The 21,004-nt window shown below is 46.2% G+C and overlaps 1 protein-coding gene across 1 annotated transcript in view; it reads left to right on the top strand.

Moving 5' to 3' along the window:
- MOCS1 (molybdenum cofactor synthesis 1) overlaps positions 1-20,093 on the top strand; it is a 31,393-nt gene extending 11,300 nt beyond the window's left edge. The window contains exons 4-11 of the mRNA XM_006860433.1: positions 12,284-12,448; positions 13,235-13,296; positions 13,622-13,733; positions 14,157-14,269; positions 14,684-14,794; positions 16,639-16,759; positions 17,230-17,291; positions 19,249-20,093. Coding sequence (XP_006860495.1) covers positions 12,284-12,448; positions 13,235-13,296; positions 13,622-13,733; positions 14,157-14,269; positions 14,684-14,794; positions 16,639-16,759; positions 17,230-17,285 — 740 coding nt within the window. The 3' untranslated portion in view covers positions 17,286-17,291; positions 19,249-20,093. The remainder of the gene's footprint in view (positions 1-12,283; positions 12,449-13,234; positions 13,297-13,621; positions 13,734-14,156; positions 14,270-14,683; positions 14,795-16,638; positions 16,760-17,229; positions 17,292-19,248) is intronic.
- The last annotated feature ends 911 nt before the right edge of the window (positions 20,094-21,004 follow it).

The following is a 21,004-nucleotide window of genomic DNA, read 5'->3' as shown; positions in this document are numbered from 1 at the left end:
GAGTCCACTCCTTGTTAGATCCTGAATAGTCAGCTCCAGCTCATAGCTCGACACCATCCTCACAGTTGTTAGGGTTCAACCCATTGTTGCAGCTATTGTGTTAGTCCATCACTTCCAGGTATGGCTCTTTGTCGCTGACCCTCCACTTTACCAAGCATGATGTCCTTTTCCAGAAATGGATTCCTCCTAATAATGTGTCCAAAGGACATGAGACAATCTTCACTTCTAAGGAGAATCTGGCTGTGTTTCTTCCAGGACAGATTGGTTTGTTCTTCTGGCAGTCCATGGTACTTTCAATATTCTTCACTAACACCAGGATTCAAATGCGTCCGTTCTTCCCCAGTCTTCCTTATTCATTGTCCAGCTTTCACATGCATGGAGGTGATTGAAAATATCATGGCTTGAGTCAGGCGCACCTTGGTCCTCAAAGTGATATCTTTGCTCTCAAACACTTTAAAGCCATCTTTTGTAGTAAATTTGAACTATGTAATAAGTAATTTGAGTTTTTCTCTACTGCTTCCATGAGCATTGATTGTGGACCCAAGTAAAATGAAATCCTTGACAACCTCAAGCTTTTCTCCATTTATCATGATGTCGTTTATTGGCCCAGTTGTGAGGATTTTTGTTTTCTTTGTATTGAGGTGCAATCCATACTGAAGGTTGTATTCTTGGAACCTCATCAGCAAGTACTTCCAGTCCTCTTTGCTTTAAGCAAATGAGATTGTGTTATCTGCATATCACAGGTTGTTAATGAGCCTTCCTTCAATCTTGACACCATGTTCTTCCTCTCAGAATGTTTGTTTAGCATACGGAGTGAATAAGAATTGTGAAAGGATATAACCCTGACATATGCCTTTGCTGAGTTTGAACCACACAGATCCCCTTGATCTGTTGGAACAACTGCCTCATGTTCTTTGTACCGGTTCCTCATGAGCACAATTAAGTGTTCTGGAATTCCCATTCTTCACAATGTTATCTGTAGTTTGTTATGATCCGCACAGTCAAATGGCTTTGCACAGTCAATAAAACACAAGTAAACATCATGTTTGGTAAGGTGGAGGATCAGAGAAAAAGAGGAGGACCCCTAGCAAAATGGACTGGCAAAGTGGCAGCATCAATGGGCTCAAGAGTGGCAACAATTGTGAGGTTGGCCCAGGATCGTGCTGTGTTTTGTTCTGTTGTGCATAGGGTTGCTGTGAGTTGGTACTGACTCCATGGCACCTAACAACAACAATAAAACATCTTTTTGATATTGTCTCCTTTCAGCCAAGCTCCATCTGATATTAGCGATAATATCCCTCATTCCATGTCCTCTTCTGAACCCAGCGTGAATTGCTGGAAACTTCCTGTTGATGTGCTCCTGCAGCAGTTTTTGAATTATCTTCAGCAAAAATTGCATGTGATGTTAATGATATTGTTTGGCAATGTCCTCATTCTGTTTCCCTTCTTTGGAATGGGCACAAATATGGATCTCTTCCAAGGTAGCTGTCTTCCAGATTTCCTGGCATAGATGAGTGAGTGCATGCCTCCAGTGCTGCATGAGTTTGTTGAAACATTTCCATTGGTGTTCTGTCAGTTTCTGGAGCCTTGTTTTTCACTAACTCCTTCAGTGAAAATGGGACATTTTCCTTCAATACCATTGGCTCTTGATCATATGCTCCTCTAATGGTTGAATGTTGACCCATGCTTTTTGGTATAGCAAAATGAAGTCTTTGTTACTCCATTTTCTTTTGAAACTTCCTATATCATCTAGTATTTTGCCTGAAGAACCATTCAATATTGCAAGTCCAGACTTGAATTTTTCTTTTCAGTTCTTTCAGCTTGAGAAATGCTGAACATGTTCTTTTCCCTTTTGATTTTCTAGCTCTAGGTCTTTGCAAATTTCATGATAATACTTTGACTTTGCTCTCTTGAACTGCCCTTTGAAATTTTCCGGTCAGCATTTCTCCCTTTGAGTTAGCTACTCTACATGCAGGAGTACGTTCTGCAGTCTTTTCTGACATCCACTTTGGCCTTTTCTTTCCTTCCTGTCTTTTTAATGACATTTTGCTTTCTTCATGTTGGTATTCTGGATGCCATTTCACACCACCTCTGGTCTTTAGTCATTAGTGTCTAATGCATCAAATCGGTTCTTGAGATAGTCTCCAAATTCAGGTGGGATATACTCAAGATGGAGTCCTGGTGTGGCTCTATAGCATAAACACTGGAATGCTAAACCCAAGGTTGATGGTTCAAACCCACCAACTGCTCCTCAGAAATCTTATATAGCGTTGCTATGAGTCAGAACCATCTTGAAAACACTTAACAATGACAACATACTCAGGGTGGTACTTTGGCTCTGTGGACTTGTTTTAATTTTCTTCAGCTTCAGCTTGAACTTATCTATGAGCAATCGATGATCGGTTGTTCCACAGTTGGCCACTGGGCTTGTTTTGACTGATGATCCTGAGCTCCTCCATGTCTCTTCCCACAGATGTAGTCAATTTAACTCCTGTGCATTCTATCTGGCAAGGTCCACATGCATAGTTTCCTATTACATTGTGGAAAAAGAGTATTTGCAATGAATAAGTTGTTGTTTGTTGTTAGGTGCCATTGAGTTGGTACTGACTCATAGCAATCCTATGCACAGCAGATGAAACACTGCCCAGTCCTGGGCTAACCTCACAGTCATTATTCAGCCCATTGCTGCTGCCACTGCCAATCAATCTTGTTTGGGATCTTCCTCTTTTTCTCAGACCCTCCACTTTACCAAACATGATATCCTTTTCTAAGGACTGGTCCCTCTGGATAATATGTCCAAAGTATGAGAGACGAACTCTGGTCATCCTGGCTTCCAAAGAACATTCTTGCTCTATTTCTTCTAACACAGATTGGCTTGTTCTTTTGGCAATCCATGCTACTTTTAATATTCGTATCCAACACCATAATTCAAATGCATCAATTCTTCTACCATCTTCCTTATTCACTGTCCAACTTTCACATGCTTATGAGGTTATTGAAAATACCGTGGCTTGGGTCAGGCACACCTTAGTCCTCAAGCTGACATCTCTGCTCTTAAACACTCTGAAGAAGTCTTATGTAGCACATTTGCCTAATGTAGTATGTCGTTTAATTTCTTGACTGCTGTTTCCATGAGAGTTGATGGTTGAACCTAGCAAAATGATGTCTTTAACAACTTGGATTATTTCTCTATTTATATGGATGTTGTTTATTGGTCTAGTGATGAAGATTTTTTTTTTCTTTATTTTGAGATGCAACCCATACTGAAGGGTATGGTCTTTGATCTTCAGCAATAAGTATTTTAAGTCCTCTTTGCTTTCAGCAAGGAAGGTTGTATCATCTACATATCACAGGTTGTTAATGAGTCTTCCTCCAACCTAATACCACATTTTTCTTCATATAATTCAGCATCTCAGATTGCATGCTCAGCGTACAGATTGAGTATGTATGGTGAAAGAATACAACCCTGGCACACACCTTCACAAATTTTAAACCATTCAGTGTTTCCTTGTTCAAATCTCTTGGTCCATCTACAGGTTCTCATGAGCCCAATTAAGTGTTCCCAAATACCATTCTCTGCAATGTTATCCATAGATTGTGTTGATCCACACAACCAAAAGCCTTCGTGTAGTCAGTAAAGCACAAGTAAACATCTTTCTGGTCTTCTCTACTTTCAACATCAGCAACGATATCCCTCATTCTATATCCTCATCCAAATTTGGCTTGGATAGCTGGCAGTTCTCTGTCAGTGTACGTTTGCAGCCATTTTTAAATTGTCTTTAGCATAATTTTACTTGCATGAGATATTAATGATATTATCTGATGATGTCCAAATTCTGTTGGGTCACCTCTCTTTGGAATGGACACCGATATGGATCTCTTCCAGTCAGTTGGCCAGGTAACTATCTTCCAAATTTCTTGGTATAGATAAGTGACTGCCTCCAGTACTGCATCAGTTTGTTGAAAGATTTCAATTTGTATTCTATCAATTCCTGGAAACTTGTTCTGTGTGTGCCAGTGCCTTCAATGTACCTTGGATGTGTTCCTTCAACATCATTGACTGTTGATCAAATGCTACCTCTTGAAATGGTTGAACATGACCATTTCTTTTTGCTACAGTGACTCTGTATTCCTTCCATCTTTTGATTCTTTCTCCATCATTCAATATTTTACCCATAGAATCCTTCAATATTTATTGCAAGTCAAGGCTTTGATCTTTTCCTAAGTTTCCTTAGCTTGAGAAATGCTGAGCATGTTCTTTGTTTACTTTTGATTTTCTAACTTTAGGTCTTTGCACATTTTGTTTTAACATTTCACTTTGTCTTCGCTTTTTTTTACCTCCTAATTTCTTCCATTTGCTTTAGTACCTCTATGCTGGAAAGCAAGTTTCAGAGTCTCTTCTGATATCCATTCTGGCCTTTTCATTCTTTCTTGTTTTCTTAATGACCTTTTGCTTTCTTCCTGTATGATGTTCTTGATGTCATCCCACAACTCTTCTGGTCTTCAGTCTTTAGTGTCTCATGCATCAAATCTGTTCTTCAGGTGATTTCTGAATTCAGGTGGGATATGTCCAAGGTCATATTTTGGCTCTGGTGAACTTGTTTTAATTTTCTTCAGCTTCAGCCTGAACTTGTATATGAGCAATTGATGATATGTTCCACAGTCTGCCCCTGGTCTTATTTTGACTAATGACATTGGAGTTTTCCGTGTATTTTTGTAGTCAAAATGTAGTCCGTTTGATTTCTGTGTATTCCACCTGGTAAGGTTCACGTGTATGGTCATATTTTATGTTGTTTAAAAAAGGCATTTGTAATATAGAAGCCATTGGTTTTGTAAAATCCTGTCATGTGATCTCCAGCATTGTTTCTGTCACCAAGGCCATATTTTCCAACTGCTGATCCTTCCTCTTTGTTTCCACCCTTTGCTTTCCAATGGCCAGTAATTATTAATACATCTTAATTCATGTTTGATGAGTTTCAGACTGAAGAAGTTGGTAGAATTCTTCATTGTCATCGTTACTGGCTTTAGTGGTTGGTGCTTAAGTTTGAATAGTAATTGTATTCATTGGTCTACCTTGTAGGTATATGCATATTATACTCTCACAGACAGAGATGTTCTTCAAGTCAGATCTTGAAATGTTCTTTTTGTAGATGACTGTAACTCCATTCCTCTTCAATTTGTCATTCCCGGCCTAGTAAACCATGTGATTTCAGAGTCAAAATGGGCAATACCAGCCCATTTCAGCTCACTGTTGCCCAATTGGAGTCCTGATGTGGTGCTGCAGGATAATGCACTGGACTGCAAGGTCAGTTTGAACTGAAAGGTCAGCAGTTCTAACCCACCAGCCCCTCTCCAGAAAACCTATACAGGATCGCTTAGGGTCAGAACCAACTTGACGGTACTTAACAATAACAACAAAGCCTAAAATATCGATATTTTGCATTCCATATAGTTTTTGATAATTTCTAATTTTCCTAGATTCATACTTTGTACATTCCATGTTCTGATTATTAATGGATGTCTACAGCTGTTTCTCTTCATTATGAGTTGTGCCCCATCAGTAAATGAAAGTCCATTTTTGTTATCATTGTCAACTCTACTCTGAGGAGGCAGCACTTCTCCAGTTATATTGTGAATATCTTCCAACCTGAGGGGCTCATCTTCGAGCACTATATCTGACAGTAGTCTGGTGTTCTTCATCATGTTTCAGTATTCAGTATTGTGGTGTTATCTGACAGTGTTCCACTGCTATTCATATAGGTTTCAGTAACTAAAGATTCAGAAATCCTCTGTCTCTCCATCCACATCATCTTTACTTTGACGAGGTAACTCTTGTCCAGTTGCATTTTGAGTGTCCTTCAACCTGAGGGACTCATCTTTGGGCACTGTCTCTGACCCAACATATCATAGGGTCGGTATGAACTGGAATTGGATCCATGGCACCCAGCCCCCACCACCATCAGGGTTTATGTCATCTTGATACAATGTAGCCTAGTTAGATGTTTGCTTTTTTATTTTGTTGTCTCCTCCAATAACTAATATGGAAGCTCTCAGTACAGAGCGCTGTGGGTTTCGTTTTCAGCACTTAGAACTGTGCCTGACACATAATTGCTGCTAGCTGGTATCTGCTGAATGAATGAGTAGTGGTTCTGTGTCTGATTCTGGATTAGGATGTACCTGCATTTGAATCGTGGCAGAGCCTTGGTCTAGCAGTAACCATCCTCAGTTTTTAGATTCTATCCTAAGCCTCCAGACAATAATAGTACTCACCTCATAGGGTCAGTATGAGGGGAATGAGAATGAATGTCCGGCATGTAGCAGGTGCTCTGTCCAGGCTAGAAGCCCCACAGACTCCTCTGCCATGTGCTGCTTCCGAGCCCCAGGGTCAGGTAGAGAGACCTTTGCTCACAGATGACAAAATCAGAGGAAAATGAAGTTCTCTGTTCTTGATGTTTATCCTACGTGCCCCAGCTCTTGTAGGTGGGCTCTCCCCACACTTGGCTCTCTGCCTCCTGTACTTGCTTACTTGATATTTTCTGTGCCTGGCCTTGTGCCAGAGACGCAGATAAATGAACCATATTCTCTGCTGTCCAGGGTCCATGGCCAGAGGGAGCAGCCACTGGAGCAGGATCCGCCAGTCATCTGATAAAGACTGAGCCAGGGGAGCCAAGGCATAGTGAGAACCCCAGGAAGGGACCTGGGGTCCTCTGACAGCCCTTTCCTCACACCTCCCCCTTGGCCAGCACCCTTCAGCCCCCACTGGTCACTGTACTTGTCATTATTGTGTGTTGCACGGGCTAGCCCAGGGGAGCTGACCCCCCTGTTCTGGGTGGCTTCTCAAACCTGAAAGGCAGGCTGGGCTCCAGGAAGTTCTGAACCTGGTGAGCCAGGCTGGCTGCCAGGCCCAGCCCTCATTCAGGCTACTTCCTCTCCCTGCCACCCTCTGGCACAAGTTCTTTGAGTTCCGTGCCAGGGCATGCTTGTGAGAGAGCAGGGGGGGTGAGGATCCTTCAGTGGCCAGGGAGCTGCTGGATAGCTGAGCACAGGTGGAGGGCCCAGAGCCTCCACGCAAGCCAGGGCTTTGCCTGATAGGAAGAGTGGAAGCTCTATTTCCAGTCCCTGCCTCTCTGCTTTCTTCTCTGCACTGGGACCTCAGTATCCTCATCTATAGACCACCACTTAAGGGCCTTGTCTGTTGCAGCTTTTCATGATCATTGGTCTTTACTGGTGTGACGCTGTAGGATAAGTGCTGGACTGCTAACCCCAAAGTTGGTGGCTCAAATCTACCAACCGCTCCTCAGAAACCCTATACAGGATTGCTATGAGTCAGAACTGACTCTCCGGCCTTTAACAGCTGCTGGGGGGCTGGGGGGATTGCCACTAGATGCTGAGTGTGGCAGGACAGGGCCTGCCTCTGAGGACTTACTTCCTGCTGGTGAGGATTACACCATCCCAGGACCCCACCCCTCCAGTGGTGCAATACTTAACATCCTCAGCTCCTTTGATCCTCCCCAGAGGTACTTACTCCAAACAAACAGCCCTGAAGGATAGGGCAAGAGCTAGTTATAATGTCATTTAAAATGTTTACAAAATTTTAGGTTCAGGCTTCCTCCTTTCATTCAATATGTTCAGAGTGTTAACCCATGGTTGTTTTTTATGGCCAGTATTGCTGTTGAGAAAAGTCTGATATCATTGTGGCCTTTGGTACTTTGTACAAGAATGTGAGGGAATCTGAGGCAAATCCAGAAAATGGATATGACCAGGAGATAGCTATTTATTGGGGTGGGTGTAGTGACAGCCAGCTGCAGGTCCCTGCCCCCTCAGGTACTGTGAGGTGAAGTCTAGTAGAACCAAGGTTGGGAGGAGGAAGAGGGCATGAAAACCCCTAGGGAAGAGGAAGAGGAGCCTGTGTGTCATTAGCCGGTGTCCCCCTGCAGTAAGGTGAGGAGACTCTGGGACAGAGACCTCAAAAGGCAACAGCACCAAGATCTGATATCATCCATGGCTGGTGGATCTGGGACACTCGGAGTCGACTTGTTAGCCCTTAACATCTACCACCACAGCAACAACTGCATGTCAGAGTCCTGGTGCGGTGCTGTAGGATCAGCCTTGGACTGCTAACTGCACAGTCGATGGTTCAAACCCACCAGCTGCTCTTTTGAAAATTCTATACAGGGTCGCTGTTAAGTCAGAACCGACTGCACAGCACTTAACAACAGCCATGCCAGATGTCAGGTACAAACTCTGGGAGTACATAAAGCAAGCAGGCTCTAACTGGCTAAAAAATTTCCTTTGGGGGCTATTTTTAAACCAATTGGATATGTGCAAATTTGAGTCTGGCACCATCAGGCTGTTTTGTGCTAATGGCCTCTCAGCTTGCATGAAGGTCAACAGCTTGAGATCAACACTGGTAGGCTCTTTTTCTCTGCAAACAGGTGTTCCTTGTATCTGCTTTTCTTACATTTTACTATAATATATAAGAAACTCTGGTCATGTAGTGGTTACAAGTCGGGCTGCGAACCTCAAGGTCAGCAGTTCCAAACTACCAGCCTTTCATCCATGGGAGAAAGATGAGGCTTTCTACTCTCATAACGATTTACGCTATACAGGGTAGCTATGGATAGGAACCGACTCCACAGCACACCACCACCACGATCGTTTTGTTGTTGTTAGGTGCCATCGAGTCAGCTCTGGCTCATAGCAACTGGCTGAGCTCTATAGAGCTGCTATGACAGAAATAGCACAAGTGGATGGCTTTAACAAACAGGAGTTGATTCTGTTTGAGAGGCCAGAAGTCCCAATGCAGAGCAATGCCTCTAAGAAAGGGCCTTACTGCCTTTCAGCATCAGTGGACCCAGTATTCTTTGATGTTTTCTATGTGTCTTGGCATCCATCTTCCTCTGGATCTAGGAGCTTCACAGGGCAGGGGGTCCAGGTCCAAGGACCCACTCCACACCTGGCTCTTCTTTCTTGGTGGTGATAGGTTCCTCCATCTCGGCTCAAGTCTCTCCCCTGTTAGCTCTTGTAAGATCAAAGGGTTGCAGGCCACACCCCTGGGAGTCTCCCTTACATCACATTAGGGTGGTGGTGGAATTAAGGGTGTATCTCACCCTTAATCCTCTTACTTGTTTATCGCATTAAATGTCATCATGGGGGGTAGCTACATTTCAACTGACAAACATCCGAGAATTCTGGCTCAGTCCTATTAGCATAAGATCTTTACTATCACAGAGGCCCCCTCCCCCCCATGTACAACAGAATGAAACAGTGTCTGCAATCCTCACAATTGTTGTTAAGCTTGAGCCCAATGCTGCTGCCGCTGTGCCAGTTCATCTCCTTGGGGTCTTCTTTTCCACTGACCCTCCACTTTACTAAGCATGATGCTCTAAGTACATGTTTCCTTATCTGTCTTAATGACATGCAGGGACAATTTCTTCATTATTTCTTACAGCATTTCTCTCTTTCCATTTCAGTTTTTTATACTATTTCAGTTGTTTCTTTGTAGGGGTACGGAGCAGGGGTAAGACCGCTATCATTTGGATGATTTCATAAGTTATATTTTGATTTTTTTTATCCTCATTCTTTTCTTCCTGGGTGTTCTACTCAATGTGATCTTCCTACCTGCCAATTTCTCTTTCTGTTTTCATCTGATTTTTAAAATCTCATTTCTTGTGTTCCATACCTGGTGTAGCGCTGTGGGCTAACGCGTCAGACTGCAAAGTCATTTGAACTGCAAGGTCAGTGGTTCAAGCTCACCAGCTGCTCCTTGGAAACCCTATGCAGGTTCGCTATGGGTTGGAATCGACTCAACAGCACTAAACCACAACATACTTCACAATGATGCTTTTTGCCTAATATTTCCCATTGTTCCATTTTACAGTTTAAAAATTTTTGTCTCATATTGTTACTCTTTTTTATTGACTGCGTTCATCATGCTGGTCTCTGTTTGAATACTTTTACTTCCATTGGTCTATATATATATTGTTATTGTTGTTGTTTTGTTTTTATTTTGTGCAGGGAAGCTGTATTCCTAGAGGGTATCAGCTGTTCTGTGTGGCACTGATTCCTAGAAAAAAGTCTAAAGTCAGGTCCGGCCATGGTCGACAGTTTGTCCCTGGAACAGTGTTATTCTCCTTCTAAGGAATAGGGAAGATGGTAACGCTGTGCAAAAGAGGTTAGAAAGACAAGAGGCTTAGGGAAATGAAAGTTAGGTTCGTTACAAGCATAGACATTCTTACAGCCAAATAAGGTGGAGCCCCAAATACAATTTGGCTTCTCCTTTATATATCCCTTTGTCAGGGGAGTGGGCTCTACTCCTAGTTCAATTGCCCAAGGAGCCAATCTGGGGACTTGGTCCATAGACAGTTTCCTTGAGTCTTGTTTTTCAGGTTCCAGCTTATTGCTAACTAACTTTATTTCCTTTTGCAGACAGTCTCCTCTCTTCCCCACCCCTCTTTTTAGAAGCTCCTCACTGCTGAGGTTGGTTTCTTTCCTGCTGAGACAGACCCTACCTACAGTGACATGCAATCACCTTCCTTCCCTGTTCTAACTACCTAGTAATCCTAGTCTTTGCTAGGCCCAGGAAGGTCAAGCGAAGGAGAGGCAATACATCTAGTGAGTCTAAGATACCACGCTTAATCCATTTGTGTTTTTTATCTGCCCACCAGGCAATGAGCACAGCCCTTAAGACTGCATTTGCTATGCACTGCAAAACTCCAGGGGACCCTCCTCACTCAGGCTATGATACAAGTGGCTTCCCTACAATTGTGTAATGTGGAAGTCCTGCAGGCCTTTGCTCCAAACCCTCAGGGAGAATAGAGTTGGAAGGCTGCAGTCACCCTTGATTTTAATTCACCAGCCTTGGCTTTGAAGAAGGAAGGTGGAAGGGGAATCACTGGAGCTGGTCAGTCCATCTTTGTTGTCTTCAAGGTCTTCCAGCAGAACTTTGGCAACTTCCCTGAGTTTACCTCCATTGGATGCCTCACGCCAATGCCAACAGTTTCTTCACTAAGGGTACAGACCATGATTGTTCCAAGGCACTAGTCTTAAACTGCCTTGTATTCTTTTACCCGTTCACATTCTCTCCCAGCTACTGTAAGCCCTGGACTAGGAATCCTTCCTCATACCAATTCAAAACAACTGTCCATCTTTCTATGAATTTCGCCAGATTTTTTGTATAGATTCCCCGATTCTGTGTTTACCTGTAGAGTTTTTCCAAGGCCGATTTGTTGGAGGAAGCCAATAACCATTACTTCCACATTGGCAGAGCTACACTGAAGCCCTTGTCTTCCTTTAAAAAAAAAAAATGCTTTTTTATCATTAAACATTTGCTATCTTATTACAAAAGTAATCTATATTTATTTTGGATAAGCGCCAAGACTATTACTGCTGCCCATGTGTTACCGTGGTCAACATTCTGGTCTGTCCCTTCATCGCCTTTTTACTATTTTATGACACTGGACTCTCAACTTCATTCATATGTGAGTAGGATGGGCATTTCCCAGCATTCTAATATACTAGTTCACTGAAACATTTTTGCCTACGTAACATTGTGTCATCCAGAGAAAACATAATCTAATTTTCTACCGTTGGGTTATTCACCCCTCCCCTTTATTATGTATTGTTCTGTGGTGATGAATTTTTTTATTGACTCCTTCTGTCACTCCTGGTAGAATGGCGTAGTCAGTTTAACACTTTCCTTGAATAGAGTCTTGTTTCTATTATACAATCTGGCTCTAGGACCTGTGTTGTTAGGAGCATAATCTTGGAGTCAAGTACACATGGATTTGAATCCCAGTTCTACTTTTGACTTAAACACCAGTTGATGGCAAGTCGAGTATGATTCATGGTAACCCCCTGAATGCCAGACTGAAACTGGGCTCCATGAGGTTTTCAATGGTTGGTTTTTCCGAGGAGATCACCAGAACTTTTTTCCAAGGCACCTGTAGGTGGATTTGAACCATCAGCCTTTAGATTTAGCAGCCAAGCCTGTTAACCATTTGCACCACCCAGGGGCCCTTTGGTGTTCTTCTTGCTAGCTCTGTAACTTGGAGCAATTTTCTTAATCTCCCTGGAGCCGCTCTTCTCTTATCTGTTAAATGGAGACACTCACTGTTGCGAGTATGCAAAGCCCTCAGCCAAGCATCTAACACAGAGAACACTCAGGTTTGAATGTTGTTTGGTTATTTTTGTCTTGGTTTTGTTTCTTATTAAGGCAAACCTCTTGGTCACTCAACCTCACCAAGAACTAGTGGTCTGAAACCCCCTCCTCTTCTCCCTACAGCCCAGCTCCATCAGCTGGAAGGGCTGAGAACCATTGGCGTCACCACCAACGGCATCAACCTCGCCCGGCTGCTGCCTCAGCTTCAGAAGGCTGGTCTCAACGCCATCAACATAAGCCTGGACACTCTGGTGCCGGCCAAGTTTGAGTTCATTGTCCGAAGGAGAGGTGATGAGATGTGGCTGGTAGGAGAGGGTGGCCAGGGCCCAGGTAGCTGGGGAGCATGTAGTCAGTGGCAGGTGAGGGGCCTGGCCTCCCCCTTGGTTTCTGGGTTATAAATGAGCCCAGGTATTTACTCTTCCCCTTCACCCCTGTTAACTGCACTGTGTCTCTGTAGCCACACCCTTGGGGACTTCTTGAGATCACATTCTAATCATCTAGGTTAACCAACTGCTGTTTGTGTATAGGCTGGGAGCCAAGAATGGATTTTACAAATTTACATTTGCCATCCATTTGATGATATAGAACAGTAACTTTGAACTCCAGTTAAGCAAAATGCATCCTGCACAACCCTCTCAAAAAATTCCTTTTCTCTTTTGTAGACCTGTATTATGAAAAATTGTGCTTGATTATATTTTGAATTTCATCAGTGAGAAATTTATGACATGTTATTGCTGTTGTTAAGTGCTGCCAAGTCGGTTCCCACTCTTAGTGACCCTGCTGTACGGGGGTTCCGAGGAGCTCCTGGTGAGTTTGAACCGCCGCCCTCGGGGTTCACACTGACCTTGAGATCCAGTGCTTATCTTACTGCACCACACCAGGACTCATTTATGACATATACCTACATAATAGTCTTCCTCTTGGCCTGTAAACCTGAAAATATTTGCTACCTGACCTTTTACAGAAGACAGACTAGGGGCTCTCTAAGGTTCCTCACGGTGTGTGTGTGTCCCTGTGGGTTGGGGGGTGTGGAGTGAGAGGAGGTTCCTGGAGCTTCTTCCTTTCTCACTGCAGGCTTCCACAAGGTCATGGAGGGCATCCACAAGGCCATTGACTTGGGCTATAGCCCTGTGAAGGTGAGCTCCTATGATGTTGCTTGCTCCAAATTCCTACCCCTACCCTGGTATGGCCTGCCCACCCAGCTCCTGACTAGGACAGATTCCAGCCCCGCTCAGGCAGCAGAAGTATATGTACCCCTCTACTACCACTTCCTTGTCATCACATCCAGGCCTGGCACCCCCATGAGAAAGGGAGGACTATCATTGACCCCTGGAATTCCCCAGCTAAAGGAGAACTGGAGGGGAGACAGGAATGGGTCTCCCAGTGGAGAGCCTAACCAGAGGTCATTCGCATAGAGGAATGGAAGTGGCCCACCCTCACGTCCCATTGTCCCCTGGCCAGGTGAACTGTGTGGTGATGCGAGGCCTAAATGAAGATGAGCTCTTGGACTTTGTGGCCTTGACCGAGGGTCTCCCCCTGGACATACGCTTCATAGAGTACATGCCCTTTGATGGTCAGTGACATGGGGACTGGGCAGACCCAGGTCTGGGCTGGGATGGGACTTTGGGTCCATTTTAGTCAGGGGTCTCCTGACCTTCCACAGGGGAGGCTGGAAATTAATACCTGTACTCTGTGAGAGGATAGAAGGAGCCCTGGTGGCACTGTAGGATAAGCACTGGACTGCTAACCACAAAGTCGGTGGTTCAAATCCACCAGTGGCTCCATATAAGAAAGATGGGGTGCTCCACTCCCATAAGATTGACAGTCTTGGAAACCCTCTAGAGGGTCGCTATGAGTTGGAACAGACTTGATGACAGTGGGCGGGGGGGTGGGGTGGGGAGAGGGAAGGGTGGATGGGAGGATGAACTTGAGGACTCTGAGGTCCCGTCTGCTCTGTAATTCAATCATTCCTCCTGCCTCCCCCACCCAAATACAGGCAACAAGTGGAACTTCAAGAAGATGGTCAGTTATAAGGAGATGCTGGATACGGTGCAGCAGCGGTGGCCCGAGTTGGAGAAGCTGCCGGAGGAGGAGTCCAGCACAGCTAAGGTTGGGAAATAGGCAGGGTGAAAAGGTGTGTCTCCACCCTAGAGAAGAGCCAAACTGAGGTCAGGGTGCAGTGGTGTGGAGGCATGATGGTACCGTCTCAACAGCCTCACTGTTTGATGGATAGTGGAGCAGTCTTGGTGGGTGAAACAATTGGCTATATATAGGGCACGCTCTCCAGTGGGTGGTGGATATTCTGCCCACAGGTCCTGTCACCTGTACAGGGTTCCCTGAGGGCAGATGTCGCTGCCTGCTTCAGAGAGCTCATGGGTCGTCAAAGCCAGAGCCTTGTTACAGGCAAGCTCCTCTGGGCAAGGAAGATGCAGTAAGGCCTCAGTTGACCAGAGAGAGGGCTTGGGCTCAGGCTCAGGAGCTTGTCTCCATCCCTCTAATTTTCTTCCCTTCCTTTCCCTCCAGACCTTTAAGATCCCAGGTTACCAAGGTCAGATCAGCTTCATCACGTCCATGTCTGAGCACTTCTGTGGGACCTGTAACCGGCTGCGAATCACCGCTGATGGGAACCTCAAAGTGAGCATCCTTCCTCCAGAGAATCCCCTTGCTCCCTTGTTCAGACAGTCTCCTTCCCCTGTGTTCCTGACTGGAGGGGTTGCTAGCTGGGCCCAAGGGGTAGTTGGTGAAATAGTATCAGAGTTGAGGGCATTATGGTAGTAGCAGGTGAGGGTGAACTCATGGCCCCTGAGGAACTCTCACCCTGATTCCTTCCTGCCTTGGGTCCCTAAAGTAGCTTCCAGTTGATTGTTGCCACCAGAAAGCAGGGTGATGCATCTGGGGACACTTTGCTTGGCTGGCTCCTCCCACCAGGCCAGGGCTTAGCTCTGAATCCTGCATCAGTTCCTTACTTAGCCCAGAGATCATCAGCATGTTCTGTGTGTGTAGCCCTGGTTGGAGGGGAGGTGGTGGTGAGGGAGGCAGAAGACATGGCCATGCCCATTAGGAATCTAGAGAGTGAACCAGAGATAATATGATGTAGCAGCACAGGCATCTTTGTCAAAGTTTTGGTCACAGAGACTGTGAGGTCTCTGGACCTTGAGGAGGAACTGTGCAGACATTGGTGAGTGTGGGAAAGTGGGTGAAGTAGAAACGAGGGGAGGAAAGAATATATACTTGGGATTCAGACTAATTTGACAAGGGGGAATAAAAGCTAGATATTATGAGGTCTCATTGTAGAGGTTGTTGAATGCCCAGATAAAAGATGAAGAATGTGTTCTGTTGACAGTAGGACACTGGGAAGGCTTCTGAGTCCATACCCATGTTTTAGGAAGACTAACCTACAACTTGGATCTGGAGCTAGGGCAACAGATTGGATTGCAGTATTCCAAATATCTAAGAGTGTGCGGTAGTGATGGGAAGAGAGAATCAGTGGTGATGTATGTGGAAACAGAAAAGAAGGGGCCAGAGTTGCTGGTTGGCATAGGCCTGGGCTTGGATTGGGAGAGAGTGATGGTGAGGTGGGTTTAAAGGCATCAAGTTACACATCCAATTAGAACCATCCAGCAGGTTGTTGAAAAGCTCAGGGATTCTTTTCTGGGCTGGAGATGTACAAATTGACTTGGACCACAGGTGATATTGGAGTCCTGGTGTAGTGCTGTAGGATAAGCACTGGACTGCTAACTGCAAGGTCAGCTGAATTTAAGATGCCATCTTCATCAGCTCTTTATTGTTAAGCTACCAAGCAGGGAGCCCGAAGATCAAATTACTGTCAGGGAAGTTTGGTCATGTACATGAGTGAGGAATGAGAAGAAGACAGAGGTGAAATGGAATGCGCTGAGGGGTTGGCCAGGATGAGTCCTCCAACTGATCGGGGTCCATTCTCCTGGTAATAAAGGGTCATCCCACTGAATGTGTCTGGAAAAGGTGCAATCTGCACTCTTATGAGCCACCACTGTTGATGGAGTCCTGGTGTGGTACTGTAGGATCAGCACTGGACTTCTAATCATAAGGTTAGCGGTTCAAACCCACCAACTGCTCCTCAGAAACCCTATAGAGGGTCACTGAGAGTCGGAACTGACTCGATAGCACTTCACAATAACAGTAATATCAACAGGAGCATCTCTGTTGACAACTTTACTTTTTTCAGGTAATATTCCACAAGCTGAATGAAACATGGCCACAAGTCAGATACAGCCCTTAGGATGCCTGGGTTTGCCTCCTACCCTTCCAGCCTCTCCGACCCCTCCTTCTAGCACTTTCTAGTCCCCAGTTACCAGGGAGTCTTGCCTGGATTATGAACCTGCCATGAGAGACCTGGGGCACAGCAGTATTGGTGGGGATCATCAGTTCAGAGGCTAGATGGGCAAAGCTCAGGGATGAAGGAGACAGAGTTGCACTCATTCCCATGGTAACCCCTTTAGGTCTGCCTTTTCGGGAACTCAGAGGTATCTTTACGGGATCACCTGCGGATGGGGGCCTCTGAGGAGGAGCTGCTGACTATCATTGGTGCCGCCGTGCGTAGGAAGAAGAGGCAGCATGCAGGTACCAGGCAGGAGTGGGGGAAGGCTGGGCTGGATGGGGGCTGGGCCATTGTTCACAGGAGGGAGGGCCGTAGCTGGAAGGTGAGGAGAAAGCTGCTGGAGGAGCTCAGTATTGTCCTGTTGAGCCTCTAGACTTGGGGTGTGCTGATGGTTCTCCTTCGCTGGGGAAGCTGGCTTAGCAGGGATTGTACAGGAAAGGGAAGCTGGCATTCACTTGGGCTGTTTTATTGAGTGGAGGGAGGAGGGGTGCTATGGCCTCTTTCTCTTCCCACATCTTGCGTTCTGCTTTAGGAGAGCCAGGTCTAGGGTGTCCACAGATTGTTCTTTAGACACTTTCGTGGACGACCTTGCAGTATAAATGTGGGGGCTATTTTTGCTTATACACAGGTGGTTGTCATATGTCCATCTGTTCACATCAGTGAACTATCCCCCCACCCTCTTCTCTCCCTCCCCATCTTTCCCTTACCCCAGGCATGTTCAATATTTCCCAGATGAAGAACCGGCCCATGATCCTCATCGGTGGGTGACCATCAGTACGTAACCACTCACCCTTGTCCTGTGGGATGGGACCCCTGCTCTGAGGCACCCTCCCTCGCCCCCCAGCTCCTGCATTGCATTCTGATGCCCTTCTCCCTATTTTTCTTTGATTCCTCTCTCATCTTCTCTCCCCCCTTCAAGCCTTTGGTGTGTCTTCTCTCCCATGTCCATGTCTCCTTCTCACTGCATGTCTCAGAAATGATCATTCTGTCTCGCCGGGAATGGGTACGGGGCTCCAGATTCCAAGATCGCTAAGATTAATTATGGAGTCCTGGTGTGGTGCTGTAGGATAAGCACTGGACTACTAACCACAAGGATGGTAGTTCAAACCCACCAGCCGCTCTCTGGAAACCCTATACAGGGTCGCTGTGAGTCAGAACTGCCTCCTTGGTACTCAACAACAACCCAATTAATTATACCTTGAAAATTGAGCAGCTGGTTAAAATAGAGACCTTCTCCTGAACTTTAGAATCCCCACCTGAGTACAATTAAACAGCCCTTGCTTTCTCACTATAGTAAGGAGCAGCCAGTGAGGAGATGTCTGGATCATTAGCCACCATTGATTAATGTATTATTGTACTTCTGTGCTAGACAGAGCTTGAGGCAGCAAGTTAATACTGTTGTTACTCACTTTTCAACAAGGAGACGGTAGGGATCTTACTGCCCCAATTTCTTAGCTCTCAGGAGGTAATGCTGACATTTTTCATGTGTATAGGAGATTCAAGAAAAGAATGCCTTTTTTCATGAAGCCATATATGGTCTCCTACCCTGGAGAATTGATCCGTGGTGAGCTTTAGGGATTGTTATTCCCCTGGTATAGTGTCCAGATTAGAGACAAGTAGAGCTTTGGCCTGTGACCACATCAGATCTGGGTTTCCTGTCTCTAGAAGTTAGAGCCAAGTGAGCGAGCCATGTAGCCCAGAGGCAAGCACTAAGAGAAAGCTCACCAGTCAACCAGAAAAGGAAACGATCGTTTCTCTTCTCCAGGCTCTAGTGTCATAGTCATCTCATTGGGCTTGGACCCAGGCTGACGCACCTTCATGGCAGGGAGATTGGACCTCCCTTGTCCAGGGACACTGACAAGGCTGCGGGGGGGCCAGAGTCTGATGCAAATGCTGGAAATTGGGAGAGCGCTTTGCTTTGTCAGAACTTCATTAGCCTCTGGACTGTTGAGTAACTCAGACAGGCCTGCTTTCTATAAAGCCATGAGTCACCTAGCACAGGATGCCTCAAACTTTAATGTGCAAATTAATTACTAGGGGATCTTGTTGAGATGCTGAGTTGGGAGGTCTGGGGTGGGAGTCTGCAACTCTGGCAAGTTCTCAGCTGGTGTTAGTCCATGTGACAAGATCCTTAAGAGACCCTCTGCATGCTATGAATCAGCCTGTTGGTTTGTGTGTGGATGTCCACTTCGGATATCCTTGAGAGGACTTGAAGATATTATCTCAATAGATTAAATATTTCCTGTAGTCTCCTGTCAATAAACTAAACGGTAAGTGTTAACTCTTCATAGACAATGTAAAGATGGAAGTAACTGATCTGTAAATGGGGCTGAGACTTGGCAATCGTTTTCTTTTAAGAAAATGAAGGGACATCGAGAGGTTTCTGGTCCAGGCTTCAGCCTCCAGACCTTAGGTGTTTGGAAACAAGAGCTTTGTGATAAAGGGAGCCCAGGAGTACCCCATCCCACCTGCACTGCATGACCGTCAGAAACTGGTGGGGCTGTGGCCCCGTGTATCGTGTGTTAAGGGTTGTAAGCTTGTATGCGGGGAACCTAGATCTACGTATTTTCTATTTAATTTCTTCTCTCTATAATTGTTATCCTTCCTTCCTCTTTCCCCCTTGTGGAAGAGAGAGCTCCAGGTGAGATAGGGAAGGGGTTGTGGAGAAGGGGTGGAAAGAAGAGTTCTCTTTTGGGCTTAGTCTTTCTTCCCTGTCCCTCTTGCTTTCCAGAGTTCTCTTTGATGCGCCAGGATTCCCCACCAGCCATTCCAAGCGTTTCTTCCTGGGACTTCCTTCGTGGTCAGAATCTGAGACCCAGAGTGAGTTTCTCCAACCAGATGGCAACTTTATGGAAAGAATACAGGGTTCCCCAAATTCCTCTCCTAGCCCAGCAGTGGCTGGGACCGGGCTCCCCTCAAAGACACTATAGCTCCCTCCCAGACTCAGCCACCAACTCAAAGTGCCTTAACCCAGGGTCCCAGGCTCCTGACATGCCCTCAGGACCCATGCCACCCTCGGGCCAACTAAGCCATGTGGACACGGAAGGACGGGCAGCCATGGTAGATGTGGGCAGGAAGCCAGACACAGAGCGGGTAGCAGTGGCCTCCGCTGTGGTCCTGTTGGGGCCTGTGGCTTTCCAGCTCGTCCAGCAGAACCAGCTCAAGAAGGGAGATGCCCTGGTTGTAGCCCAGCTTGCTGGAGTCCAGGCGGCCAAGCTGACCAGCCAGCTGATTCCTCTGTGCCACCATGTGACCCTGAGCCACATCCAGGTGCAGCTGAAGCTGGACAGCACGCGCCATGCTGTGGTGATCCAGGCGTCTTGCCGAGCCCGAGGCCCCACGGGAGTGGAGATGGAAGCTCTGACCTCGGCTGCAGTGGCTGCCCTCACCGTGTACGACATGTGCAAGGCTGTGAGCAGGGACATCGTGCTGGAGGAGGTCAAGCTCCTTAGCAAGACTGGGGGCCAGCGGGGGGACTTCCACCAGACTTAAAGCTTCTGTCCTCCACCCCCATGGTCCAACTAGGCTAGCAAGTAGGTCCAATTGGGCCAATGCGGAGAAGTCAAGTTCTTTAATACAGAGAGGAAACCAGCCAACCCCTAAACCTCCCAGGAAACCAAGGCTCTGGTGTAGAGTTACAATACGCGATTCGAGAGAACCGAAAACCACGTTGTGTCATCTATGGACTATTTCAGACGAACCTATAGCTTCCAGTTCTTATTTTGGATTTTCTCTTCTCCTGTTTCCCCGGGGAGGGGGAGGATTAAAGGCATGTTAAGTAGTAGGATCCCCTTTAACTAGGGAAAGCACCTGCTCAGATAAAGAATGTTTCCAGGCACTGCTGCAGCTGACCCTCCCCACGATTGAGAGCAGCTGCAAGTCCGCCCTGCCCCACCTCTCTGCCCTTCTCCTCTGAGTCAATTTTCCCCTCCTTTTGCTTGAGTCCATCTCATCAAAAGCCCACACTGTTGATGGAACAGTTACACTGCTCTGCCAGCTCCCTCTGCGCAGGCCCCTCCTTTGACAGGACATACACCTAGGCCTCAGCCCTAAGGACTTGTGACCACACCTGGCCCTGCTCACTGCCACTCTGCCCACACCACTGGATTTTGGAACAGCCCCGGGAATGAAGAGAGTGAAGATGGAGCACACAAATAAAGCCACCATGCCAGTTCTGGCTGAGGGTGGTGTCTGCACTGTGCCATGCCATGATCCCATACCCTGCCCCCTCCACCCCCCACCCTCTGAGAGGGCAGGGGAGACTCCCAGGGGAAAAAATGTAGGTGTGGAGTGGGAGGCACAGACATTCACCAGTCCAAGTAGATCTAAAGTAAATTATTTGTCAGATGGGCCTTTTGAAAACTGACTTTCTAGAAGCAGATCACCAGACTTTTCTTCTCAGGCACTTTGGTGGGTTCAAACCACCAACCTTCCAGTTAGCAGCCAAACACTTAACCATTTGTGTCAGCCAGCAGTGCTTATTAGAT

This window comes from Chrysochloris asiatica, unplaced genomic scaffold (genome assembly GCF_000296735.1).
Source record: "Chrysochloris asiatica unplaced genomic scaffold, ChrAsi1.0 scaffold00038, whole genome shotgun sequence".
Lineage (NCBI taxonomy): Eukaryota > Metazoa > Chordata > Mammalia > Afrosoricida > Chrysochloridae > Chrysochloris > Chrysochloris asiatica.
Note: the sequence above shows the minus strand (reverse complement) of the source record. Positions and strands in the feature narration are given on the sequence as shown.